Source organism: Equus caballus, chromosome 2, assembly GCF_041296265.1.
Source record: "Equus caballus isolate H_3958 breed thoroughbred chromosome 2, TB-T2T, whole genome shotgun sequence".
NCBI classification, from domain to species: Eukaryota; Metazoa; Chordata; class Mammalia; order Perissodactyla; family Equidae; genus Equus; species Equus caballus.
The window spans coordinates 114,552,392-114,577,554 of NC_091685.1; the positions used below are offsets into that span (position 1 = coordinate 114,552,392).

Consider the following 25,163-nt stretch of genomic DNA (forward strand, 5'->3'; position numbering starts at 1 on the left):
TTGTCAGGATTCTATTTTAGGATACAGTTTAGAAGCTAAATGCACCACGCTTATTTTCTCAATCACAAAATTACTCATGTAGATCTTTATTTTTTATTAAATGGAGAATAACTTCAAGAGAAACAAGAATAAAAAAGAAAGCCTTCTGCCTTGATTAAATTTTCAGTGAGTGTAAGTGTGGGTTTTACCATCTTCATGGCCAGGTGGTTGAGGGCACGGTGTCCATAACACAGGAGCCAAGGAGACCAGCCCCCTGGACGTGAGACGCTGGGCATCCGTGAGGGACCACCACAGGCGGGGAAATATTTTAGAGCCTCTTGCTGTCATTTTTGTCAATTCTGAGGCCCACATTTTCTCACATCTTAACATTTCTGAAACAGGAATATGTCTTATTAACAATGACTTCTTAGCGCTGTTTCATGTTCGGTTGGAAGCTTTGGTATCTCTTACGATTGATAGGATTTTGGAATCAGTGAAATGCACTGTTTATACCCTGCTTCATGAGTCTAACTTCAGTCAAATTTTCTAGATATTTAGATCATACAAAGGCTTAAAATGTATGTGGTTGATGTGTCCCCTTAGTAATCAAGTAGGAGAAAATAAAATATTTTAAGGTTTTATATATATTTGAAAGTTTCCTACGCATCAAATTCTCACTGACTAAGAGAAAAAAGGCTAAAAAGATTAACAAACTTAATCTTATTTTTAAGAAGGAAGGGAGGAAGGAAGGAAAAGAAAACCCTATGCAAACCTTTAATTTGAGAACATCTGCAATTGACACCCAAGTTTGTCTGAAGCATAAGAGACTTTTGAGGTGATTCTTTGTCAGGACTTGAGCATCATTCTGAGTGAGGTGGTAAGGGCAGGAACTGGGGGGTCACTTGAGCTTGGGTGCACAAATGGACTCTGCCACTTCTGGCAGTGTGACCTTGAAAAGTGGACTTAACTTTGGGGGCCTTGTTTTTCTCATAAATAAAATTATGATAGCACCACTTAACTGATAGTTGTTTAAAACTATGATAAGCTGTTATAAGAAAGATAGTTACTCTTATCATCTTTATCATTATTGTTATGATTATTTGCTAATATTAAATTCCTCCTTGGAATTTACTAAATGACCTTATTAAATCATTAATTTTGGGAAGTCTACTATATACAAGGAAAAGAAGTATGCAAACTACAATAATTTAGGTTTACCTGAAATGTGTACATTTACGAGGGGTATTATTGTACCCCTTCAGTGATTCTAGCTAAGTATCTTATATTAGAAGAAGGAGGAAACTCATGTGGACCCTACATTTATATTCACATATAAGGAAAAGGGCTACTCATTATATTTTAAAAAAGAAGTGTTGCCTGGTATCTGCCATTTGATATTGTATCACTATTTCCTGTTTTTATTTTTCACATGATAAGCGCCCACCGTTACATAAACATTTATATAGATTTTGGTTTTGCATAAGGTGCTTCAGGAGCATTTGCTGGAATAATTTTCCCTCAATCTCTCACACACTATCCTGTCCTTTTAGCCTGGTTAAGTCCTATTCAACTTTTAGATTTTAGTTCAAAGTCACCTCCTCAGGAGAGCTTTCCAGGATTTCCCACATTATACTCCTTGTAGCTCCCCTCATACCATGTATCACCGTTTGCAATTTTGTATTTGTATGTTTGATTAATGTCTTTCTTCCACTAGGTTCCATGAGGGTAGGGACCACATCTGATTTTTCCCCACTATTGCATTCCTAGGACCTAAAACAATTCTGCAAAGATTTTAGTGCTAAATAAATATTTAATATGATATTTTCGTTACACACTATCATTTATATATGGAAGTAGGCTGGCCTTTTGAGGCCAAGTAATTTGATGAGATTTTCACCATAGAGATCCATGCTCATTTATTGTATTTATTGTGTACAAATGCTGTATCTGATACTGAATGAGTTACAAAGCAAATGAAAAAGAAACTGGCAATCGAGGAGCCAAGCTAAGGCAGGGACCTGCATTTTGGAGTCATCTCCATCTAGACGTCCGACATTTACTTGAATTTCCATTTTTCTCTATCAAAGAAAATATTTTATTTCCTGCATGTATGTTCTTATGAAAAATAGTCATTTGAGGACTCACTGAAAATTATCCTTGCTTTTAGCATTGCTGGCAGACAGAAACAGCTGTGCCAACTAGGATAACGGTTGCTTAAAGAATTTCCTTGACAGTAAAATTCCTTTATAAGTTTACCTTAGATTTCACTTTTATTCTTTCTTCCAACATCTGTTTCTTTCACTATCATCTCACTATAAATGTGGAGATATAGTATATATGTGTGTGTGTGTCTGTGTGTGTTTATGAAATAAAGAGGGGGAGGATACATGAGACATACGTGAAAAAAAGGAGGATTAAAATTTTCAAAATGTTACTCATCATATGGGAAAATAAAAGCATCATTGACTTTATTCTACAATATTTCTGCAAAATACAGGTAAAAAGAGAAGAGCCATAATTATAAAATCTAGTGTATGTAGATATCATGAAACTCCTCCACCACAAAGATTGCTTTTCTTAATCCTAAACTGAACTACTGAGGTAAAGGGAAGTATCTTATGGTCTTTACCATGGGAATGAGAGTTAAGTTTCTTTTGGTTTACTTCCTTCCGTACTCTCTTGTCCTCTATAGTTTAAAAAGTTTTGAAAAACTCTTTTATCTAAATAACTTTAAACATATGGTTTTGTTTACATTTCTCCTTTTTTAACGGAAAAGGATAGATATGTATTACCACATATTTATCAATTTTTACTATTTATTTGATAAATTAAGACGTCATCTTCCTTCTCCTTCCAGCTCTTTTATATGATAAGTATATAAATGTATTTCTCCAGATGCTTTTCAATTGGTCACACACATTTTTTAAAAGAAAATCTTTTTCTCAACTTTCTTTTAACCCTATTTTGAAGTCTTTCCTCCAAATGACTTTGACTATTTGATCAAATTAAATTAACCCACAAAAGATGATTTGCTGCCTCACTTGGGAGTGGCCCAGCCAGTGCACCAGGCTGCCCACGAGGGAGGGTCACTAAGTAGTATTTACATTGACGGCAGCTTGGACTGCTTCACTCTTAGAGTCTTCTATTTTTTACCACTCTAAAAGCAAGTCATATAAAAAGCTTCAGGGGCCGGCTCCATGGCCGAGTGGTTAAGTTTGCATGCTCCACTTTGGCAGCCCATGTTTTGCTGGTTTGGATCGTGGGCATGGACCTATACACTGCTCATGAAGCCATGCTATGGCCATGTCCCATGCAGAGCTGGAATGACTTACAACTAGGATATCCAGCTATGTACCGGGGCTTTGGGGAGAAAACAAAAAAAAGAGGAAGATTGGCATCAGATCTTAGCTCAGGGCCAGTCTCTCCTGACCAAAAAAAAAAAAGCTTCAGATATGTTTGGATAAATAAATAGCTTTCATAGGTATTTACTCTGAAAAGGGAAATGGTAATTTGACTTTTCTGTTACACTTATTTACAGAATCAGTTTTTTAATTGTATAATCACACCTGGACTTTAGGAATTTTTCAGTTGTTTTGTACACCACAATCTGGGCAATAATGCATTGTTATTTGATATGATAGTTTATGAGATGATAGTTTATGAGCAGTGTCCATTTTTATGGAACACTATTAATTTATTTATTCTACCTTATTCCAACAAGGATTTAATTCAACAAGTATTTATTGTTCACCCAACGTGTGCCAGATACTGTTTTTGGTACTGAGATATGTCAGTGAACACAACAGACAAAGATCTCTGCCCTTGTGGAGCTCACATTTTAGCGGAGAGAGGCAAGACAATGAACCTGATAATACGAAAATTAACGTATGGAGGAAGGCAAAAGTAGAGCAGGGGAGAGGGGTGAGGACTGTCTGGGGGCGGGGTAGCATGCAGGTGTCCCATTAAATAGAGTGGTCAGGTAGCCCTGCTGGAGAAGGTGTCATTGAAATAAAGACTTGACTCATGCCCAGAGCAAAATATTTGGAAGGTGTTTTCCTGACCATATAAAGTGAGATCAATGGAGGGAAGACTTTTCTAACTTGTAGTTCTGCCGGAGAGACAAAGGGAGTTTGCCTCTAGGCTTATTATTTTTAACCCTTTCATCTTTAAAGTGGAGTATTTTACAGCTTTCTTTTGTGGAACAGAAAACTGCCAGTTATTTTATAATGGAAGAAACAAACATGATTCATAGGGTTTTTAAGTCTAAAATGTATTTTCATCATCTGTGGAATGTTGTGCATTCTTATAGCAATTAAATATGTCTTCTGCAAGTGGCCTATACTTAGACAACAAAGTAGAATTCTCCCTTAGGGGTTAAAGATAAACTATAATAGGTCAAGGTTTAAAAGAAACGTGCGAAAATGTCCCTCAGCTATGGAATTCCTGAATATCGTGAGTGGGAGTGTCTTACTCAAGTTTCCAACATTTGTTCTGGCAAAACAACGATGCTGATCTTTGCAAACAGAACCATAATGTGAAAGACTGAATCAGCATAACCCAATCCAAACAGACCATTTTTGGGTTAAGAATCGTTACGTATGGTTTATAATTTAGTCGTGAGCTATGACTTCCATTCGGGAAAGCTGGTATGGTGGTGCTCTCTTAACTGTACTGATATTTATTTTCCTTTTGAAACTATGGATGCCCTGTCACCAGGAGCAGCCCTGTCATAGACATCAGCATAGAGTCTGATTTGACCTTGCCCCTAGAAAGCCTTCCTGGCATTACAGGACCCGGTGAAAAGGTCACAGCTGTGTTTGCTTTACGACCCTTTTGGCCATTCCAAGAGAAGAGTCTCTTAATTTGGTTATTTGTATTTTGTATTTTGTATGTATTTTGTATTTTGTATGTATTTTGTATTTTGGGCTGAACTTCCACATATTAGAGCTTATCAGACTCAGACCTAATCTTCTCTGAGAAAAGGACTGGCAGATATCCTCAAGTCCAAACGTGACTTCCGTATTTTCCTCTTCCTTCATTTTTTTTCATTAGACTTCAGTTTTTCCCACCTTCCCTCCCTCCCTGCTTCCTTTTCTTGTCATCCATTCAACAAATACCTATTGAAAATCTACTCTGTAACTTCGGCCTGGGGATCAGTGGTGAACCTGAAGCTTACCTATGCTGTTAAGGAGTGAATTCTTATAGTTAGAAATTTAATTTAAAAATTAGAACTAATATTCAAATATCTTTTGTGTTTCTTTTTTAAAGGGTGTTATGAATGGAATAAAGTATAGGAGATGATGAAACAAACCGAAATTCTAAAAATCCCTCATGGTAACTGTAAAACATGATAGAGTTTACTAATTTATAAGCAGGTTTCAAAACCTATAACGAATGTACCATTTTTCCAAAGACGTGATTTTAGTTTAGATGTTAGAATGGTGAAATTTTAGTTGGAATGGTGAAATTTCAACTATCTTCTGTCAGAATAGTTACCATGCAGTAACAACTGATTTGAGGTGAGAGGGAAGAGAGGGAGAGTCTGTATGAAACCTGGCCCGTCAGGACGTACGCCCCACCTGGCTTCGAAGGCCCTGCCCAGCATTACTTCAGCTTCTTGATCCCCCTTCATCTCAGCTCGACTTGGCTTCTTGCCTGCTAGCCACCAACACATCCCAGCTTTTTCTCCTTGTTATGCTGCTCTCACTGATTGAGAGTGTCTGTTTCTCTCTGTCAGTCAGTGGAAATAAAACTCCTTGTAACTACCCATGCCTTCCTTGAAAGAAGCTTTTTTGACCAGCCCAGCTACCCCCTGCAAGTCATTTCTTCTTTTGTTTGTGTCTTTTGCTTCAGCTCCTATCATGAGCTGCCCTGGCTGTATGACAGTCTGTTTGTGGGTACCTGATAGATATTTTGTTCATTCATTCAAAAACCATGACTGCCCATTCTCTCGGGTGTTGTGCTGTAGGGGACACAACAACAACAAAAAAAAAGTTAGACCTGTGAGGCGTGGATCTAAGCATTTAGTAATGATACTGGAAAGTAAACTGCTGTGGTGAGGTTCTCAGGCACAAGGTGATATGGGAACACACTACTGCGATGCCTAAGCCAGTCCTGTCGGGCCGGATTGAGACTCGGTCCCACTTTAGACGGGGTCTTGAGAAGAGTCAGAAGGAAAGAGGGATACCCCTTCTACTGGAACAGAGAAAGAGAGAGAAAGGAAAATATTAGGTAGATGCTGGTAAATCCATGGGGGGAAAGTCAAGGGAATTCCTATCTGAGGTTTTCTATTTTCTTTGTTAACGAGGAAGGAAAATTATCTGCTGAAGGAAGTGGAAGGGGAGCTTATTTGCAGGATGCAGTGGGGTTGAAAAGATATAAAATAACTCCTGTAGAGAGAGAGAGAGAGAACTGACAAGAGACGCTTACTGGTTGCCAGGGGCACTGAGGGCCTGATGCACATCACCGACCGTGGGTAGCGGCAGTTTCTCTGAGTCTGCATGCTCTTCTGCAGAGCGGTCTGCAGGCAGCGTGTGTGTGTAGAGCACAGAGAGGGTCCATCGCTGGGATGAATGAATGAGAATTCGAGCTACAGCTCTGCAGCTTGTCAGACAAGTCACTTCCCATCACTGACCTCCATTCCCTCTGAACCACACGGATGGCAGTTCCCACTCCCTGGGTTATCAACACCTCGACATCAAGTTGAGATTTTCTGTATATGAAAGCGTTTTAAACTACAAATCAAACAGATAACAGTTATGATCTTACATATATTATAAGTTTGAATCAGTAAGATTTTTTCAGGATTTTCGATACTGGATAGACAAAAAAAAAAAAAAACCAAAAAAAGCCCCCCAAAACAACAAAGACTAATTTCTAAATTAAAGAGATACTCAGATCCAATACAAGTTCTAGACATAGTTGTAACAAGAATAAATAAACTCTCTAACAACAACGTTGAAGAGAAAAAAATTGATAATAGTCTCTCAAGTACCACAAACACTCAAACTAATTTTCTGGAAATATGAAAACGTGAAGTTTTAGATTAACAAGAATCAGCTAAAAACATTCTTGGAAAGTATAAATATATATATATATATGTATGTTCTTAGAGTTTATACAGTATGTTGTTTTATTATCAGGCTCTGTTTCTTTTTAGAAGATTCATAATACGATTTTTAAAAGGCATGCAGAAAATATTATTCTTTCATGCTATACTTATTTTAAAAAATTGAACAAAACAGTGCTGCTGTGTAGAAACACGTGTATAAGAAGAAACCTATTGCTCTGCACCTTTTCTGTCCATGGAGGCTGACCGATTGTCATATATGGTAAAGCTAAAAATAGAAGACACATCCAAGCTGCTTCTCGTTTCTCTTCCTATGGTGATGTCTTTAATAAGTGCAGTTGATCCAGACTCTCCTTTCATTTTAGCTTCTGGGCATAATCCTCTGGGAATCTGACTCTGCTTGTCTTCCAGCATGCCTAATAGTCTGAATGTTTAACATTTTTAAAGGGTAGTTGTTCATCACAGGTTCTGGATTATCTTTTCACATACCATTTCCATGCTTCTACTTATATCCCCCAATTAATCCAAATTACCAACTGACCTCCTCCTGAGATAGATCCAAAAAATAAGCAGCGCTCCAGTGCCAAGGAGTAGCTGCATGCCAAAATCGCATTTGATGCTATGAAACTGTTGCTGCTAGAGACATGCGCTGACAGTGATGGGCTGGGGAATATGGTCTGACGTTGAGTATGATGCGTTATCAAGTTGCAGGATCGTGTCACATTTTGGGAGTCATCTTGCTGTAAATCTTGTGATCTGATTTAGGGACCACTGTAGGCAGAACTTTCGCTCTCATTGCAAGGAACTATTTAGCTGAGATATTTCTTTCAGGCACTTAGTTAAGTAGAGTGGTGGTCACGTGGGGGCAACCGTATCGTCCTAGGACAGCAATGGCTTTCCTGGAGACTTCTCATGAAGGAACTAAAAGAAGAGAAGAAAGGGAAGAGAAGTGTACGTTGAAAATGGAAAATAGGTATTTTTTTTCAAAATTAGTGAACAAGTATGAGAAGACAGAGGAGAGTAGGTGGTTAAGGAGTGAGTCTGTGTGTGTGCGTGTGTTAGCACTCAGGTGAACTGTGATGCTGAGAAATAAGGAGGTGGGTAGTGGAGCAAACAGGAGAAGAAAGGGGCCATGGGGACAGTTTTCATTGAGCAACATCATGGATACAGGCAGGTGTAATGTGGCCAAGTCAACGTGTTCCTGAAAGCTCAGGACTGGCCACTGTGTCTTGCCTCTCTCTTCATCCACACCATGGCCTGTGATTTGATGTTCCAACAGGAAGAAGGATGTTTGCTTTAGAAAATCATTTCATCCTCACAGTGTACTGCTGAGTGCCACTCTTCAGGCCTGCCTGTCTCTGCTTTGTCATTTTGGACCTGGGATGCTGATGTGGAGAGCAGGAGGTGGATGCTGGCCACAGGAGCAGTAGCTTCCTCTGCCCTTCGCTTCCCAGACCCCCTTTAGGCTGCCTGCTGTCCTTTGGGGCTGCCATTCCCAACAATGCCTCTCTTTTCTTACATATAGTCAAGGAAAAGTTGGTAGAAGATTAGAAACTTTTAAAATAAGCTTTTATTGGCTATTATCTTCAGTAAATTTGGTACATTCTGTGATTTCTATACAATTTATGCTTAAAATAGCCTGTATTTCAGGTTTAATCTCATTTTGTTTCATCCAGACTATCTTTTAACCATTGGCTTTTTTCAAGAAAAGTATAGGTTTCTTAATTTTGTGGTGGTAATATCTGACATAAATCCAGTTAAATATTATTATAGTTACATAAAATGAATGTAGCATAATTATCTTGAGTATTTTATTACCTGACGAGGGCATTACTGTTATAGTTTGGTTTTGGTTTTTAGTTGCACAGTGCCACCTACTGGATCTATGCTACAAAAACACAGTCGTATTTTCTTCAGCTTTCCAGATTTGGTATAATCAGTTTTCAGTATTTAACTGCCTTCTCTTATTCTTCACTTTTCTGAAACAGAGACTATATAGCAACACTTGTGTATTCAGACTTTTCTTTGTTGTATAGATGCCCAAACAAAAATATGTAGGCTACAAACTTTACAAAAATTCTCCAAGTGAGATCTTTCTATGTTGTGCTTCATTTTTCTATTTTTGCTTTGGAAATACAATCGGTGAATAGGTTAACATTGCCTTTTAAGCTGAAGAGAACTTTTATTAATGATGATTTCCCAAGTATTCTTTCTACTCCTGCTTTTCTCTTTTAATTGCATGTTTACTCACTTGTTTGATAAATGTCTTTCTCCCCCACTGGACTGTAGGCCTCACCGAGGCATGCAGGATACCTGGCACTGACTGCATAGATGTTAAAGTTATGTGAGAGAATGCTGGGAAGGCTTGGAAAACTGATACTGTATTAAAATCAGAAAACTTTAAAAATTGTATGAGTAGTACCAAGGAGTTACTGAGTGATTCGTCTTGTTGTCTACTCCTTTTACATGGAAAAATAACCTCAAGTTTTTTGTTTTGTTTTGTTTTTTAAATCACTTATATCATCTTAACACTGAACCTCATTTTTCAGCAGATTATATTCTTGCTTGGGTTCCAAAATCGACCGTTATACATGCACAAAAAAGGGAGACATTTTATTCAATTAAAGCATCTTCATTAAAATTAGTACCAATAAAGTATTTGGCATAGCCCTGGTAATGTAAAAATACAAGCAAAAGATTCAAATATTATTCTCCTCCTTCTTTCCTTAGCTTCCTCGTCACTTTCGTGCTGTATAAACTCATGCCACACAGGACCAGAACCAAGAATAACCAGATGAGGCTTTTAGAGCTAGGCTCTCCATCCTTTCACTTTTTCCATTTAAGAGAAGAACAGAAAAGAAAGAGCAGGCAGGAATACTAGAGGCCAAAAGATTAAAGTACATTTATAAACAAAATTATAAAATTTGAAAATATTCCTTAAGTAAGTATGATGCAATGCCCTTGGTAAGGGGAAAAAAAAAAGCAACTTAGGGAACTTTTTGGAGAGTAATTTGATTTTTTTTAAAAAGCTACATGCACTAAAGCTGAGCTCAGAAGAACATGAGATTAGCTGTTTATGAGCTCATGCATACTACCGTAGAGTAGATAAGCAGTCGTCTGCAGAGAGCAGAGAACAATCTCTGGTGGTTTTCAACATAGCCTGAGAGAGATGAAACAAGACAGTGTAATGTAGAAACCCTTCTCCTGTTGCCCCAAAAGAAAATGTAAACAGTTAAAAAGCTTTTAACATTCTTTACTGTCACCTCAGTTGTCTGAAGTCCTTACTTACCTCTCCATCATCCGGTTTTCAAAAGAGTGAAAATAGAAAAAATGTAAGTGTATTTAACAGCCTAGATGTAGTCGTTACCCGACTCCAGGTTGTTACTAGACATTCATTTCGGATCTGCAAGTTTGCATCTGCCAGGACTGGAAATGCTTAGGTGTTAGCTGCCCACAATTTCACAGTAATTTTAGGCTGGGCCTGCTTTTAAGTAAATCATATCAGTAAGAATAAGGTTAGTCTTCCTTCCATTACCTCTGCCTTGTCTAGCAAATAATTGCCTCATATTTTGTTTCTAACATCTCCCAGGGAATTGATTATAGCCTTTGAACTCTTTGAAAATAAAGGATGGGAGAAGCAAACTGGGCTGGAGTGAATGCCAAGTGCAGACTTTCTCCCTTGTTTAACTCTTGAAAGCATCTCCTGACCTCAGGAGTGGAAGCTGTAGAACAGAACAGCAACCAAAGGCACGGTTGATGAGTGGAGTTTTGATCCAGAGAAAGCTCCTTCATCTTCACGTTTTTGTGTCTTGCACGTCTTACCCTAATTCTGTATTCCTTGTCTAGACTGCCTGGTAGACTACTACTGCATCCGCACGCACACCTTCTTGTTTGCTTCCCTTTTGTCCCCTCAGATTATTTCTTATAATTACCAACTAAAGAGGACAAGCTTTTGTCACTTTATGCCTTTCAAACAAAAAGTTTGTATTAAAAAATGTTGTATATGTCAATATTCGAATGTGTGTGTACATAAATCAAATTCCAAGAGTGTTTTTAAAATCTACTGGACCCCTCAACTTTTAGCCATTAGATTGTATCAAAATCTCCTGAAAGGCAGATTCCCGGTCTTCTAGGTCATTTTTACAATAAGATTTTATCACAAAATGTTAGCTAGTTTAAATATTTATATAATGAAATGCCTTTAGAAACTCCAGCCTATCTCAAAACCTATCAAACTATAATTTTCCTACTAAGTATAATCACTCCTGAGCTGAGTGGTTTTGAGAGAGGAAAGGTTGTTCTGTACAGATATGATAACAGTTACCATTTATCCAATAATTTGATGCCAGGCGTAATAGTCTGTATTGCACATATATTCTTCATTTAATCCTTGTCACAACCCTCCCAGTGGGGCACCAGAGCTGCACCCATGCTAGGGACCAGAAGAGACCATAAACAAGAAAATCCAGTCCATCTCCTGGCTTCCTTGAGGCAAGAGGTGGGGGGCACGCAGTGCAGAGGCAGTGGGGAGTGACTGTGAATGTGATTTTTTATTTTATCCTTTCCCTGGTTCTTTTATGTATTATACTAAACTTGGTTTTTCCTGCCCTGAGACCTCACAACTCATTTCTGAAACCTCAGTGGTGGATTAGTTTTCGCACTGAACATCTGGGCAGGGACAAACAGTAGATCTTGGTTTTCTAAGATGAGCAGAAAATGGCCTTATTTCTCCCGCACTCCCATTGCCACCTTCCTCCTGCTCTTCAGGCCTCCGTTAAAAAGCAGTCTGCTTTATTTACATCTTTTTCTTAAAGAAAAATTTAGTTGATGTGCCAAACAGTAATTCTCAAGCTTTTCTAGAAATGTTATCTTTAAGGAGATTTATAAAAACAAGAAGAATCTTTGTGGTTTTATTCTGAAAGCTGGGAGAGTTGAGAAACAAGGCAGACTTCTAATGCTGAGCTTTTTCACTTTCAAGCTGTAAAAAATGTGTAATGGTTTCTACGCATGTTTATGAGGAAGAAGCAATTGAATGTTTATTTTTCAGTTCTGGCAAAGCATGACCAGCCACATTGAGAGGACTTTGTGGAACATTTTGTCATGGGATAAAGTAACAGAAAGGCAGAATCAACCTCCTTGCCTAAATAAGTGAACATTGTTGAATAGTTCTTCAGATAGTTGCGTTTTTGAAGAAACATTTTGTATACTTTGATGGAACTATCTAAACAGCACATGGCTATGCAAACTAGAGCTTACAGGGCTATGCAAACTAGAGCTTTTAAAATCAGACACAATTTACTTCTTTATTTATAGTCAATGAACAAACTTAACAAAATATGTGTTACAAGGTGTCCAGGACATTTCTAACATAAGCTTTATTAAGTATTATTACATTATTGTGTTTTCTCGCTTTCTGTCTTCACACACATACAAGTGAATATACATACACATATACATAAATATACGTATATACGTATATGCTTATAAATGAGATAGAAATTTAAGTTAATTTTTGTTTGGGTATTGCCTTGAGTTCACAGGGTATCAAGAGAGGCATCCTTATTCTCCTCGTGAACACTAAGAGTTAAGAGTTCCTTAATGAGTGCCATTAAACCACTTTCAAATTACCATTATTATGTAGGATTTCTAAAATACCTAGAAGTCCTATACCTACCTATTTCCTAATTTGACTTGCTTCTTACAGACTCCCCTTTACTTGGTGAATCACGGAGAGAATGGACCAGTCCGATGCAACAGGTGCAAAGCCTACATGTGTCCGTTTATGCAGTTCATTGAAGGAGGAAGGCGGTATCAGTGTGGATTCTGCAACTGTGTGAATGACGGTGAGTGCTGCCAATAAGTGCTCCTAGTGAAAGCTCTTTATTAAATGAAACATGTTATACTTCTCAACTTAGAAAAAATATGCATGTTAATGCTTAGTTATCCCTGAGCTTTTCCTAAATACTGATGAGTTCACATTCAAGAATAACTCAGAGGAATGACGAAAGAGGAAAAGAATCTGTCAGGTTTATCATCTGTGAACATAAGAGGTAAAATTTCATTTTGCCTCCAACTGAGCCTTTGTGGAAGGAGATTGAGAAATAAAATTACTTCTCTCCTTTTGAGTTTTCTAAGAAACACAGCAACTTCCATGTGGGTCTCATGCTTTTCTAGGAGGCAAAGAGGGGCTTGGATTTCCCAAAGGAAGCGTGTGGTTTCCTTCCAGGGAAATTATAAAGAAGCACCTTCTCTACCTGTATTTATCTATGTTTACAGATGATAAATCTGAGAGGTTTTTTTTTTCTCTTTCTCATTCCTCTGAAATATTCTTGAAGATGAGCTCATCGGTATTTAAGAAAAGCTAAGGTATAACTGAGGGCTTTAATACATATATAGATTTTCTCCCCAATATGAATGTTGGATTGGTTAAGAAGGAAAAAAATTATTATGAAGGGCTTTCCCAGATTCACTATATTTTTAATTTCATACTAGTGTGAATTTACTGATGTTGAAAAAACTGCAAACTTGCTAAAAGCGCTTACATTTATTATGTTTGTAACATGTCTATAGTTTTAATTCTTTGGTGTCAAATAATGCATATTCTCAGGCTGAGAATGTTCCCACGTTCGTTCACATGTATAGAGTCTTTCTAGAACCATATGGTGATTATTAGAGCATGAGTTTTCTGTGTTTTCTTTTTTTTCTCATCTCTGTAGACATGCTTTCCTGCAGGTTGTTAGATCTGAGGAATGTGTAGCACTCTGCCCAGGAGCTGTGACTCCTGTGACTGCTTGCTACTGCCTAAGGGCGAGTGAACTCCAGCACAGTTTCTGCCTATGTTCTTGCATTCATAGCATCTCAGCTCTGTGCGTGTTCCTGGTGGATGAGCAATGCTTGTCTCCTTGTCCACCCTCCTCCCCACCCCCACATCATGGTCCATGGCCTTGCCCACCTTAGAATGCCAGAGACGGGCATTGTGAGGCTTTCTCACAAAGATCTTTCGTCTATTCTTAAAAATACCTTGCTGTGGAGTGGAATCTTTGGTTTCTAGCCTCACAGACTGTGTTATGGTCCTCTTGGGAGTCTCTCTCCTTGCTCCAACTGTAGCATATACTCAGTACAACTTGGATATACCAATGAGACCATGTTCTGTTGGTTCTCCACCCTTACTTCTCTTTCTAAGGAAGATCTTGTTCCTTCTGCCATCCTGATGAAATCTGCAACCAAATCCTTGGCTATCACGCAATCTTGAGACCTGGATTTCAGGAATCCTGTGACAGTTCACCTCCCTGTGCTTTAGTTTTGGGGGGTAAAAGGCATGAGAAGGCAGAGGCCTTTCCTGGAGCATTTTGATAAATGCCTCCACCAAGGTGCCCAGCTCCTCAGTGTCTTCACTCAAGCCCTCAACTTTCTTAGGAAGGTGATCAAAAATCTATCCAAGATCTGTCCACCTAGAACATCCAGGATCTTCAATGTGGTGTGACTCCCTGGCCTCATACCCAAAGTATCAGCTCAGAACCTTAAAAGGCCCAGCCACTTCCTGGTAGAGAAAAACCACTCACTGTTCTTGAATGTCTGCACAAGAAATTCCTCTCCCTTGGGTATCTGCTGCTAGGAGGCTGCTGTGTTCACTTTCCAATAGGGTTATTCATACTAGGCTCAAATATTTGTCTTTGCAAGGAAGCCGGACTCCCTTAGATTTATATTGCCACCTACATTCTTCATTTAGGGTTAGAGAAGACAGAGGTTTGTTAGAGTTAGGAAGAAGCCAGCAGGCTTGGTCACATGGTTTCACTCTATTTCTCTCCAAAGTGTCCAGAGATTGCACAGTGGGAAGCATGTGAGGCCAGAAGGCATGCAGGAAGACAAGTGTCATTTGGCAGTGCATAATTTATGGGGTGACTTGAATTTTGGTTTATAAAATGTGACAGATAGTATTAAATGCTAATGAATATAAAATTACTTTATTTATTTATTTATTTTTTTAAAGATTGGCACCTGGACTAACGACTGTTGCCAATCATTTTTTTTTCCCCTGCTTTATCTCCCCAACCCCCCCTCCTGTACACAGTTGTATATTTTAGTTGCAGGTCCTTCTAGCTGTGGGCTGTGGGATGCTGCCTCAACGTGGCCTGACCGAGCGGTGCCATGTCCGCGCCCAGGATCCGAACCCTGGGCCCCCGCAGCGGAGCGTGCGAACTTAACCACTCGGCCACGGAGCCGGCCCCAAAATTACTTAATTTTAAAGGAAAAGAACTTTCACATATTACATGCAGACTTGTAACTGGAAAAGAATTATAGAAACTGTATAGAAATTACTGCACCACACATCTTAAAACAGCCAATGCAGCATCACCCATCTCATCTGAATGTAACCAAATAGCAGTCTAAGCCTCTCATGGATCACTGAGCTCAGCTGAGACTGTCTGTTTCCCACTTCTGTGATCTTTTCAAGACATTGAATTTTCCCAATTCAGAGATCCATGTGTATGTAGGAATCTTATAAAACTTGTTTAAAAAGAAATAGTCATGAATGGTTTAAAAAAAAAAAATCAAGCCTCAGTGATTATTTTTAAGCCCAATCTAAGGAAACAATCCTGTTGTAATCCACATGTTAGTTCCTAACTGAAAATAAAGAATACTGAGTTGCTGGGTTTAAAACAAAAGACGTTACTTCTGTGGTTTTACAAATGAAATGTTGTTCTTTACAAAGTGCTTGAAACCAGAGCATTGCTGGTTATTCAAAATACTTCTCTTGTCGGTGGTTTCAGAGCCAGCCCTATTAATCTCGAGGCAGCAACAGTTCATTTTCACAGAGATACCAAGCCATATTTGTCCAAGTGTTCAGTGTGTGACTCATAAGTGTTCCTGTGCTACTGGATGACTTCCAGGTCTTTGCCAGAACTAACCTCTTTAGACATTTGAATCAAATTAAGAGTTCCTCAGCTGAGATCTTCCTGGTGTGGTCTTTCCCTAATACAGTAATCCTCTCTACTCTGAAGCCCAAACATTAAAAGATGACCCTGCAAACTCCCCATGGCTGAAGCCATCTCTTAATTAAAGGATAATAAATATCATAGTTAATAGTATAATCCAAATAACCAATGTGTATTTCTGTTAAGTGTATTGAAAATTTAAATAGTTAGAAAAGCTAGAATTCCTTTTAAAAGAGGTAATTAAATAGGGACAGTTATGTTTTGGTTGTGGCAACTTAAAAACACAAGTAGTATAACACCCTGTTTCTCTACAGTGGTCCAAATCATAAATGTTCTTTGTCATCAATAACTTGTAGAAGGGTCCAGAGGACTTTTTTAGAAAACCCTCATTCTTTCCAAGACATACTTTTTAAATAGAGGATATTTAGAATATGCCACATTCCAGGTTTCAAATACTTTTTTATCCTCATACTAAATCCTTTCCTCCCATAATAAATTTTGAGAACTTATTAAATTGTCTGTGTTATGAAAACAAAAGATTTCCTTTCCTGTTTTGTTTTTATTAGTTCCACCATTCTATTTCCAACATCTGGACCACATTGGAAGAAGACTGGACCACTATGAGAAGCCAGAGCTATCTCTAGGATCTTATGAATATGTTGCTACTTTGGATTATTGCAGAGTAAGTGTTCCCAGAATCTTATGAATATGTTGCTACTTTGGATTATTGCAGAGTAAGTGTTCCCAGACTTCAAGTGTTTATACATTGATGTCAAATACAAACAAGTGAGTGACTTTCATACATAAAGAACTGACTCCTGACTCACAAACAAAGCATTTTGGTGGTGCCATGGGGATGTAGAAATGCCTAAAACACAGAACAAGGCTTTTAGGCTGTTAACATGATTGAATAACCAAACCATCCATTGCAGTGATCATTTTTAGAGACTAAAAAATTGTGCCAGAAAGAAAAAACAACAATTTAATTCTTATGTCCCTACCAGATAGAATATTCTGGGTTCTTAATACAGCAGTTCCATATAGTGCCTGTGCCTTATTTGTTTTGTCAGTCATCTCAGAAAAATGTCCCGGGCTGGCCTGGTGGCGCAGCGGTTAAGTTTGCATGTTCCGCTCCTCGGCAGCCCGGGGTTTGCTGGTTCAGATCCCGGGTGAGGACATGGCACTGCTTGGCGTGCCATGCTGTGATAGGCATCCCACGTATAAAGAGGAAGATGAGCATGGTTGTTATCTCAAGGCCAGTCTTCCTCAGCAAAAAAAGAGGAGGATTGGCAGTAGTTGGCTCAGGGCTAATCTTCCTCATACCTATTTTAGCAGTTATCCTCGTGAAATTTAAATCTTCTTGCGTGTTTTCCCTCTTTGTAGCTTCTGATATCCTTGGGGACAAGAATCTTGTCCTAGTTTTGTTTATGGCATCTACTGCAGTGTTCTGACACAGGGTAGGCAGTTGATAATGTTTGTGGAATGAATGAATGAATTTGCAGTTGTACTGCTATCCCAGGACTGGCTGTTTCCCTTCTCTAATGTCATGGTAATAGTGTCATCATTATGGGTACCTTTCAGGGCTTTAAGATTCTTCAGTGATTTGAAAATATCTTCTTGGGCATCAGTTCAGACTTCAGCTTATATCTGAAACACCATGTAGGGACTTGAAGAAATGGAGTCCTTCTGACTTATTTCCTTACTTTCCCATCCAAAAAATGAATGCCTACTAGTGCTCAGTTCTCAGAATACGGCCCCTGACCCACGGATGTCTTTCAAAGATGTTTGCTAAGGGAGCAGTCCATGTATTGAGTATAAATTACAAAGAACATTTTTCCTAACTAGAAGATTTTTTCAATCGATTGGATTTTTAAGTTTTTTTCAATTAACATAACTTTCTAATTTATTTTAGTGTTTTATATGATTTTTTCACAACGTTACATATAACTAGTTATTAAAGGAACGTTAACGCTTTGTTGATTTAAAATGTTGTAACATTTGAACATATTTAGGGAAACATAAGAATATTTTTGGTACAAATGCTTTATTTCAGGCAAAAAACACGTGCTAAAGTGCTAATTACTTTTGGACAGTTTATTTGTTCTTCACTGCTGTTGACTGAAGGAGAATGATTAGGCAGAACATAAACATTTGGAGTTGTAATTAAATGTAATAAAGCCACTGTAACTAGTGATGGAAAATTTATTCACTGATCTTTGCACCCGTAGTATAATTCTAAGTATGTTCTCAGTTTCCATTTCTCTGCCAAAAAGTCTACATTATCTTGATTTTATGCTTTTTTAGTAGAAACTTAGGCAGAGAGTCAAATCTATTTCTGGGAACTAGAGCCCCAGTATCTTCAAACTCTGTTATCTGGAAACGCTCCAGATGTCTAATTGATGGGAAATCTCACCCAGCAGGCAAGGAACCAAATACAAATTGTACATTTTGAAGAGTTTTTTGTAAGTTTAATCTTCCTTTTATTATTCCAAGTAAGGTTCATAATAAAAGGTGCTATAAATATCTTCAAATTTAATTATAATTTAAAATGTAAATAAAGTATAATAATGAGTTGCCGTAGGGATTTAGACAATGAAAAAGAGCTTATTTAATTTGTAGGTGTATTTTTTAACACCATACAAACTTAAGGAAGAACTGCAAAATCACGTTTTCCCCTATTTATTTAGTTCCTCTTAATACCAATTTTAGATAATAAAACGAACACTATTGGTCGTTTGCTACGTGGGATGCTCTATGCTAAGTGCTTTCTACATATGGCATCATTTAGTTCTCACAGTGAACCCATGTGGTGAGTGCCACCATTATATGGGGAAACCAAGGCTTAGAGAGCTTAAGTACCAGCCTCAGGTCAGACATCTAGACAGTGATGGAGCCAGACTGAAAACCATGTCTGCCTGACCACAGAATCTTTATTCTCTATCAACACACTGCAGATATGTGGGCAAGTATTTACAGAATCACCAGGGAGTCCCCTTAGAAAAACAGATCCCAGTGCTGTCACATAACTGGGAGTTTTTCACCTATAAGTTTACAGAATATATCTGCATATAAAATGCACCTGAGGGACCGGCCCCATGGCCAAGTGGTTTAGTTCATGTGCTCTACTTTGGTGGCCCAGGGTGTTGCTGGTTCGGATCCTGGGCACAGACATAGCACTGCTCATCAGACCATGTTGAGGCGGCGTCCCACATAGCACAACTAGAAGGACCCACAACTAAAATATACAAGTATGTACTAGGGGGATTTGGGGAGAAAAAGAAAAAAAAAAAAAGTACCTAGTATGTAAAATCTCATTACAAACCAGCCTCTTTTTTTTCCCTAAATAAAATATAGTTTCTCTACTTCATTTTAATTCTCTTTGACATTTATTGGATAGCTCACATATCCAAGGCGCTTGGGCTCTGTGCTGTGAAGGATACCAAAATTAGCAAGGTAATGAACCTGATCTCAAGGTGCTTACCATGTATAGACCTGATCGGAAAAGTGTGTAGTTATGATATAAGCCAAAATGTAAGTGTTGTAAATGCTGTGAGAGTAGAATAATCAGAGGGCCATAGAAAATAGTCAAGCAATAACTTATGATTTGGAGGATCATGGGAGGGATTCAGAGAAGTGACATTTGAGCTAGTGAAACCATGAGCAGAGCGTGGACATGTGGACATGTTAGGGGAAACTAAATGGTGAGCATAAGCAGTCGCACAAAGGTCTTTGCAACTCTGCCTTCTTCAGCAGCAGGCACTGTCGGCGAGTCACGGGGACCTAGCATGGAGACTAGGATAACTGGAGAGTGTATTCCCCTTCCTCCAAAACACAGTCAAATTCAAATATTTTTAAAACTCTATGCCAAACAAAACACTTTTCCGGCCAAATTCTTGACCCAGGCCTGCTAGACTGTGACTTCTGGATAGGAAATGTTTTGAAAATGGCAAGCACTTAAATTAGTTGGAGGAATGTGTGTTGGAGAATGATGACGGGAAGTAAAGCTGGCAAATTGTTTTGAGACACACACTATCCTTTTGTTTTCCACTGGTTTGGCAACATATCTTTGATCTCTTAGGTTTGTATACATGTTTGCCAAATAAGTAATATGGAGAGTCTTGAATGTCAGCCCATTGAAGAATTTGTGTTAATTCAATAGGCTATGAGGACAATTAAAGGTAAGGAAGGAGTTGTTTCCATTAATCCATCCATCCATCCCCTCATCCATTCACTCAATTAATCCACAGTATTGAACACTCTTTTTTGTGCCGTGCTCTGAGCTTGGCTCTGGGGACTCAGTCAACTTCTTGTTCTCAGAGGCAGTAGCGTTGTCATCTGTATTGTGCCTCAGATAGTTTTTATTCTGACAGCAGTCTGTATAAGGAGAGGAGAGAGATTGGAGGCAGGGAGGTATTAGAAGTTAATGTACTACCTTAACTTCTAAATGTCCAAGCAAGAGAAAATGAAGATAGTATAGCACATCTTCAAAAAATTAAAAATAGAATGACCATATGATCCAGCAATTCCACCTCTGGGTATATACCCAAAATAATTGAAAGCAGAGTCTTAAAGAGACATTTGCACACTCATGTTCATAGCAGTATTATCCACAATAGCCAGAAGATGGAAGCAACCCAGGTGTCCATCGATGAATGAATGGATAAGCAAAATGTGGTATATACATACAATGAAATATTATTCAGCCTTAAAAAGGAAGAAAATTCTGACACGTGCCACAACATGGGTGAACATTAAGGACATTATGCTAAGTCAAATAAGCCAGTCATATAAAAGACAAATACTGTATAATTCTACTTATATGAAGTACCTAGAGTAGTCAGATTCATAGAGATAGACTGTAGAAATGTAGGACGGTGGTTCGCAGGTTCTGGAGAGAGGAGGGAAGTTGGAAGAGGCACAGAGGGCTTCACGATTAACCGGGTATGGGTGGTTAGGGAGACGGGCAGTTTGGTGGAGAGGATGAGATTTCAAAACCAGCCTATTTTAGAGGATTGTGTTTTTCCGTAAGTTTCTTATAGAAAAGACCAGTATAGTGGGAGAAATGTCATCTTCTAAAATTTTGAGTGTAAGATGCTGGCAGGTTCTTTTCGTGGAGGTGAGTTTTGGTTAATTGGAACACTGGTCTGGAGCTCAGAAAAGAGCCCTAGATGAGCGAGAGTTTGAGGAGTCATGTGTGAAGATGTGCTGGTTAAAACTGAGTGAACGAATGAGATTTCTGTGATGGAGCATGTGGTATAAAGAAAGAAGAAGGTGTCCTCTAGAGAAAGATAAGAAAATAAAAAACAGAAGCAGCGGTCAGAAAAGTAGGAGAGGAAGTGACAGCACAGTCTCTTGGTGGCTAAAAAAGTGGAAGCGGTCTTCCATGCCTAAAATTGCAAAGAGACAAAAGAGATTTAGGATGAGAGCTGGATTTTATTTGAAGTCCCTGTAGTTTGTAGTCAGGAGGTCTGGGACCTTTAAGAGAGTAGTTTTGGTAAGATGTCATTTAAAACCACGTTTTTATAGAGTTCATGCTTGTTAAGCTTGCCTGGACAAAGCAAGCCAGATTGAATGGGTAGAGTAATTGATTAAGGAAGCCAATGATGAAGCCATTGCAGTTCTCTAGGAACAAGATGGCAAGTTTCCAGAGGGTTAAGAGTAGGGATCGGGTAAAAGGTGTGAAAGAAGCATTTTGAAAGAATAAATCAATGGGACTCAGCGATTGAAAGAAAAGGAATAGTCAAATCTAATTTTATGTTTTCAAGCCTTTGAGTCGGTATGTAGTCATGTTATTGATAGAGAAAGAGATGTTGGAAGAGAATGTCATTTAGAGGAATGATGAATTAGTTTTGCATACATAGAAAATAAGTTACAGTGAAGCATTCCATAGAAATGTGTAGGTTGGAGATACGGAAAACATTCAGTGGGGACCTGCTAATGCTGAACTTAGGAGAGAATATAAGAACGGTAAGGCACATTTGGGTTGGTCCTATAGAGGTTTTGGTTTAATGAATGGAAATGATTGTCATTTTCATGTATAGATCAGCACGAGACTATGTTATGAATTAGATTAGGTGAGGATCAAGAATTATTTTCAATAAAAATTGTTCACATAGATAGCAGTACAGGTCTTTTATTTCTTTGTTGGTCTGATTTTCGATGTGGCAAAGTGTTAAAGTTTTCAGACTGATGATTTTTAAGGCCTGTAATTTTTTTATTATTTCAAGTGAAGGACTTTTATTAGAGGAATCTTATGTCTCACCTTGTAGTGGTTATAGAATGAATCAGGAAGATAATTTGGAGATGTTATCATCTAATTTTATAATTATAACCATTAAAATACAATTTTATTTTAGAACATTTTTGTCATCTATCATAAAGTTAACAATTAAATTAGTCAACTCTTTATTCTCTTGTGTGAGTCACTAACGTGTTTTGCCTGTGGCTCTCTTTTCTAAATATTTTGTAAGATCCAACTGAAGAATCACTTCCTAAGAGCTGTTTGAACACCAGCCAGTAAAGGGACCAACAGCTACAAAATATTTATGTAGCAGCTGCTTTATGTTACAATGATTGTTTAAACACATAGAGAAAAGGGCCAATATTCCATTTTTTTACCATAAATGTGTTAGGAATAGCTAAGTATTTAACAATATACTACAATTTTTTAAAGTATACAATTACATTTTAGTATGTAATTTCATGTCTTTAGAACTGAAAAAGCTTATAAAGGAAGAGATTTGAAAATAGCAATATCAACAAGTTAATGAAGTTTTATGACAGTTTCAGAAACAAATGCTAATTATTGTGTGTACTTCTTTTGGGCACAATTTGCCAGGGTTCCAGGCACATTTCTTCCAATAAGGCAGAGTGGTATAAGCAGGGCCGACTACCAGACTTGCTCACCATTAGGCAATTGGAGCAGCGAGGTCGTTGGAGCTTTACAAAAGCGAGCCTTCTCTGCTAGCCCTTGTCATACTGTCTAATTCGATAGTGGGACCCAGGTCCTCTCCTGGAAGTGAAACAGCTTCATCTTTTTTATGGCATCAGAGACTGTGTTCTAGAAACCGATTTAGTTCCACAGGTGTTATATCCTCAATATTAGATGAAAAAACTGATGGCCTGTCAGAGTTTCTGAGTGTTTGCATTTGATTGTGAAATGTATGTACTTAGTGACTGCATTTCTGTGATGTCTTTGCTCTCCTGTAGAAGAACAAGCCTCCTAGCGCCCCGGCCTTCGTCTTCATGATCGATGTCTCCTACAGCAACATCAAGAACGGACTCGTGAAGCTCATTTGTGAAGAACTGAAGACCGTACTGGAAAAGCTTCCAAAGTAAGGAAACTGCCTTTCTTTTGACAACTTGTACGATCTTGAGAATTAATTTATGGGCCAGAAAACAAGTGCTGAATGACCCATTGCTATCTTTTGCTAATGAGGACATTGGGTAATTATTTATAAATCAAACAGTACCATTCTTAGAGTCCTTAAAAAGTCAGAGTGATCTTTTATACAAAGGAAAAGAAACAAACTGGGAAAAAATGATGCTGTGGTAAACAACATTCAAAATACAGTATAAATTATAAGGAGAATCCCAACAGTGTGGTGGAAAAGACTCTGGAAGTCTGTTATTCACTTTTCAAAGGCATTGATTTTCCGGTGGAAACTGGTAGTTGCTGGGCATGGTGGAGAGTCTAAGGGATGCCAGAAAACGAACTCTTGTCTTATGGCGGACACAACAGCTTTTTCCCAAAATTTCCTTTTGCCCTTATGCTACACCATCTAACCCCTTTGCAGCATCCAGGCTTAATGGCACAAGGTGTATCACTTTCCTTGCTACTGCTCAGGCAGTACACGAAAGGAAGGGTGGAAAGGTATTTTAGCAGAAGTGGCTATGTTTCAGAGTGTGCAAACTAGTTGTTTAGGATGGGGAGTAGCATCTAGTAAGGAGACTCAGGAGCAGGGAGAACGCCTTCCTTTATGAGAGGAGGACATACTTAAGAAGATAAAAGGCGAAGAAATACTCTGAAACCTGGTGTCTGCACCAGTCTCAATGTCCTCCTCTCCTCCCTATCTCCTGAACAGAAGCAGTCTCTGCTCTGGAAAGAGATGCTTTGAGGGCTGGGTTGTCTGCAGCCCTTAGGGCTCCCGAGTCCTCGGGCACCCACTCCCCAGTATTCGTTCCACATATGGCTGGTGCTTTGGTGCATGTGAGGCTCAGATGAGTGAACTCTGGACCTCCCAGAAGTAGTTTTGTTTGTATCTACGAAGCTGAAGTCATAATATTCTCGAGGATGGTTTGGAAAAGCAGTGGGAATGTTTAAAAAACATTGAGGTGATTTCAAACTGAATTCTAAGATGAAGAATGAGCTTGGAGTGAGTTGAAGATGGGGCATGAGAAAGGCATCTGATGCCTCCCGTTGTTAGTGACTGTAGTTTCCGTTACCTCGTTCTCAGGGAAACCTGAGAAGTGTGGAATTTCTGCTGACTATGGTGAATTTATCATAGACCTCACTCACAGGGCTGCTTTAATTCTCAATCTGAATTTTGAGCTTGATTAGTATGAAAGAAAACTAATTTCTGGAAATGACTGCTCTCTCTTTCCCTTCTCTCAAACTGGTTCAAATTGTGCTAACCTATTTTCCTACTCACTTCACCAGCCCCTCGTTCCTTTTAACACGGTGGTGATCTGAAGCTTGTAGTCTATTGACATAAGTTACAGAATCACACCCTTTCCTTTGGTATCATCATAACTTTTATATCCCATTGGAGTAGATGTGTGACTTTGGCAAGAGATAGGAGAAAACAATAACAGGATCCTGCTGGTTATTCCCTGCCACTTTTCAAATCTCTCTCTTAAGAGTTTTTCTTCAAACCAAAATACCTTTACTTCCTTGATCTTTTAAAAAATATGTGGTTTTTTTCCTGCCTCAAAATTTATTTTAGGCTGTGTATATGTATAACTTTATATTTATTTTAATGGTAAGATTTCCATCAATTTGATAAATCAATTTGATTTACTTCTTTGAACTAAAGCAGGTAGTATGCCAAATAGCCTTTTTAACGCACAGTGTAAGTCCTGATTAATGTCCAAGGCATGTTCATCTCTTAGCTAATCTTTTGAAAGAGAAAGGCTCCATCCTTTACCATTTAACTTTGAATTTGTGTCTTTGATATTGC

At 38.4% G+C, this 25,163-nt stretch overlaps 1 protein-coding gene across 4 annotated transcripts in view; it reads left to right on the top strand.

The window, feature by feature from the left end:
* Positions 1-25,163, top strand: part of SEC24D (SEC24 homolog D, COPII coat complex component) — a 101,741-nt gene that overhangs the window by 46,113 nt on the left and 30,465 nt on the right. For all 4 annotated transcript variants that reach the window (XM_070259702.1, XM_023636640.2, XM_001503251.6 and 1 more), the window contains 3 exons: positions 12,753-12,891; positions 16,551-16,666; positions 23,194-23,318. In XM_070259702.1, the coding sequence (XP_070115803.1) occupies positions 12,753-12,891; positions 16,551-16,666; positions 23,194-23,318 (380 nt within the window). The remainder of the gene's footprint in view (positions 1-12,752; positions 12,892-16,550; positions 16,667-23,193; positions 23,319-25,163) is intronic.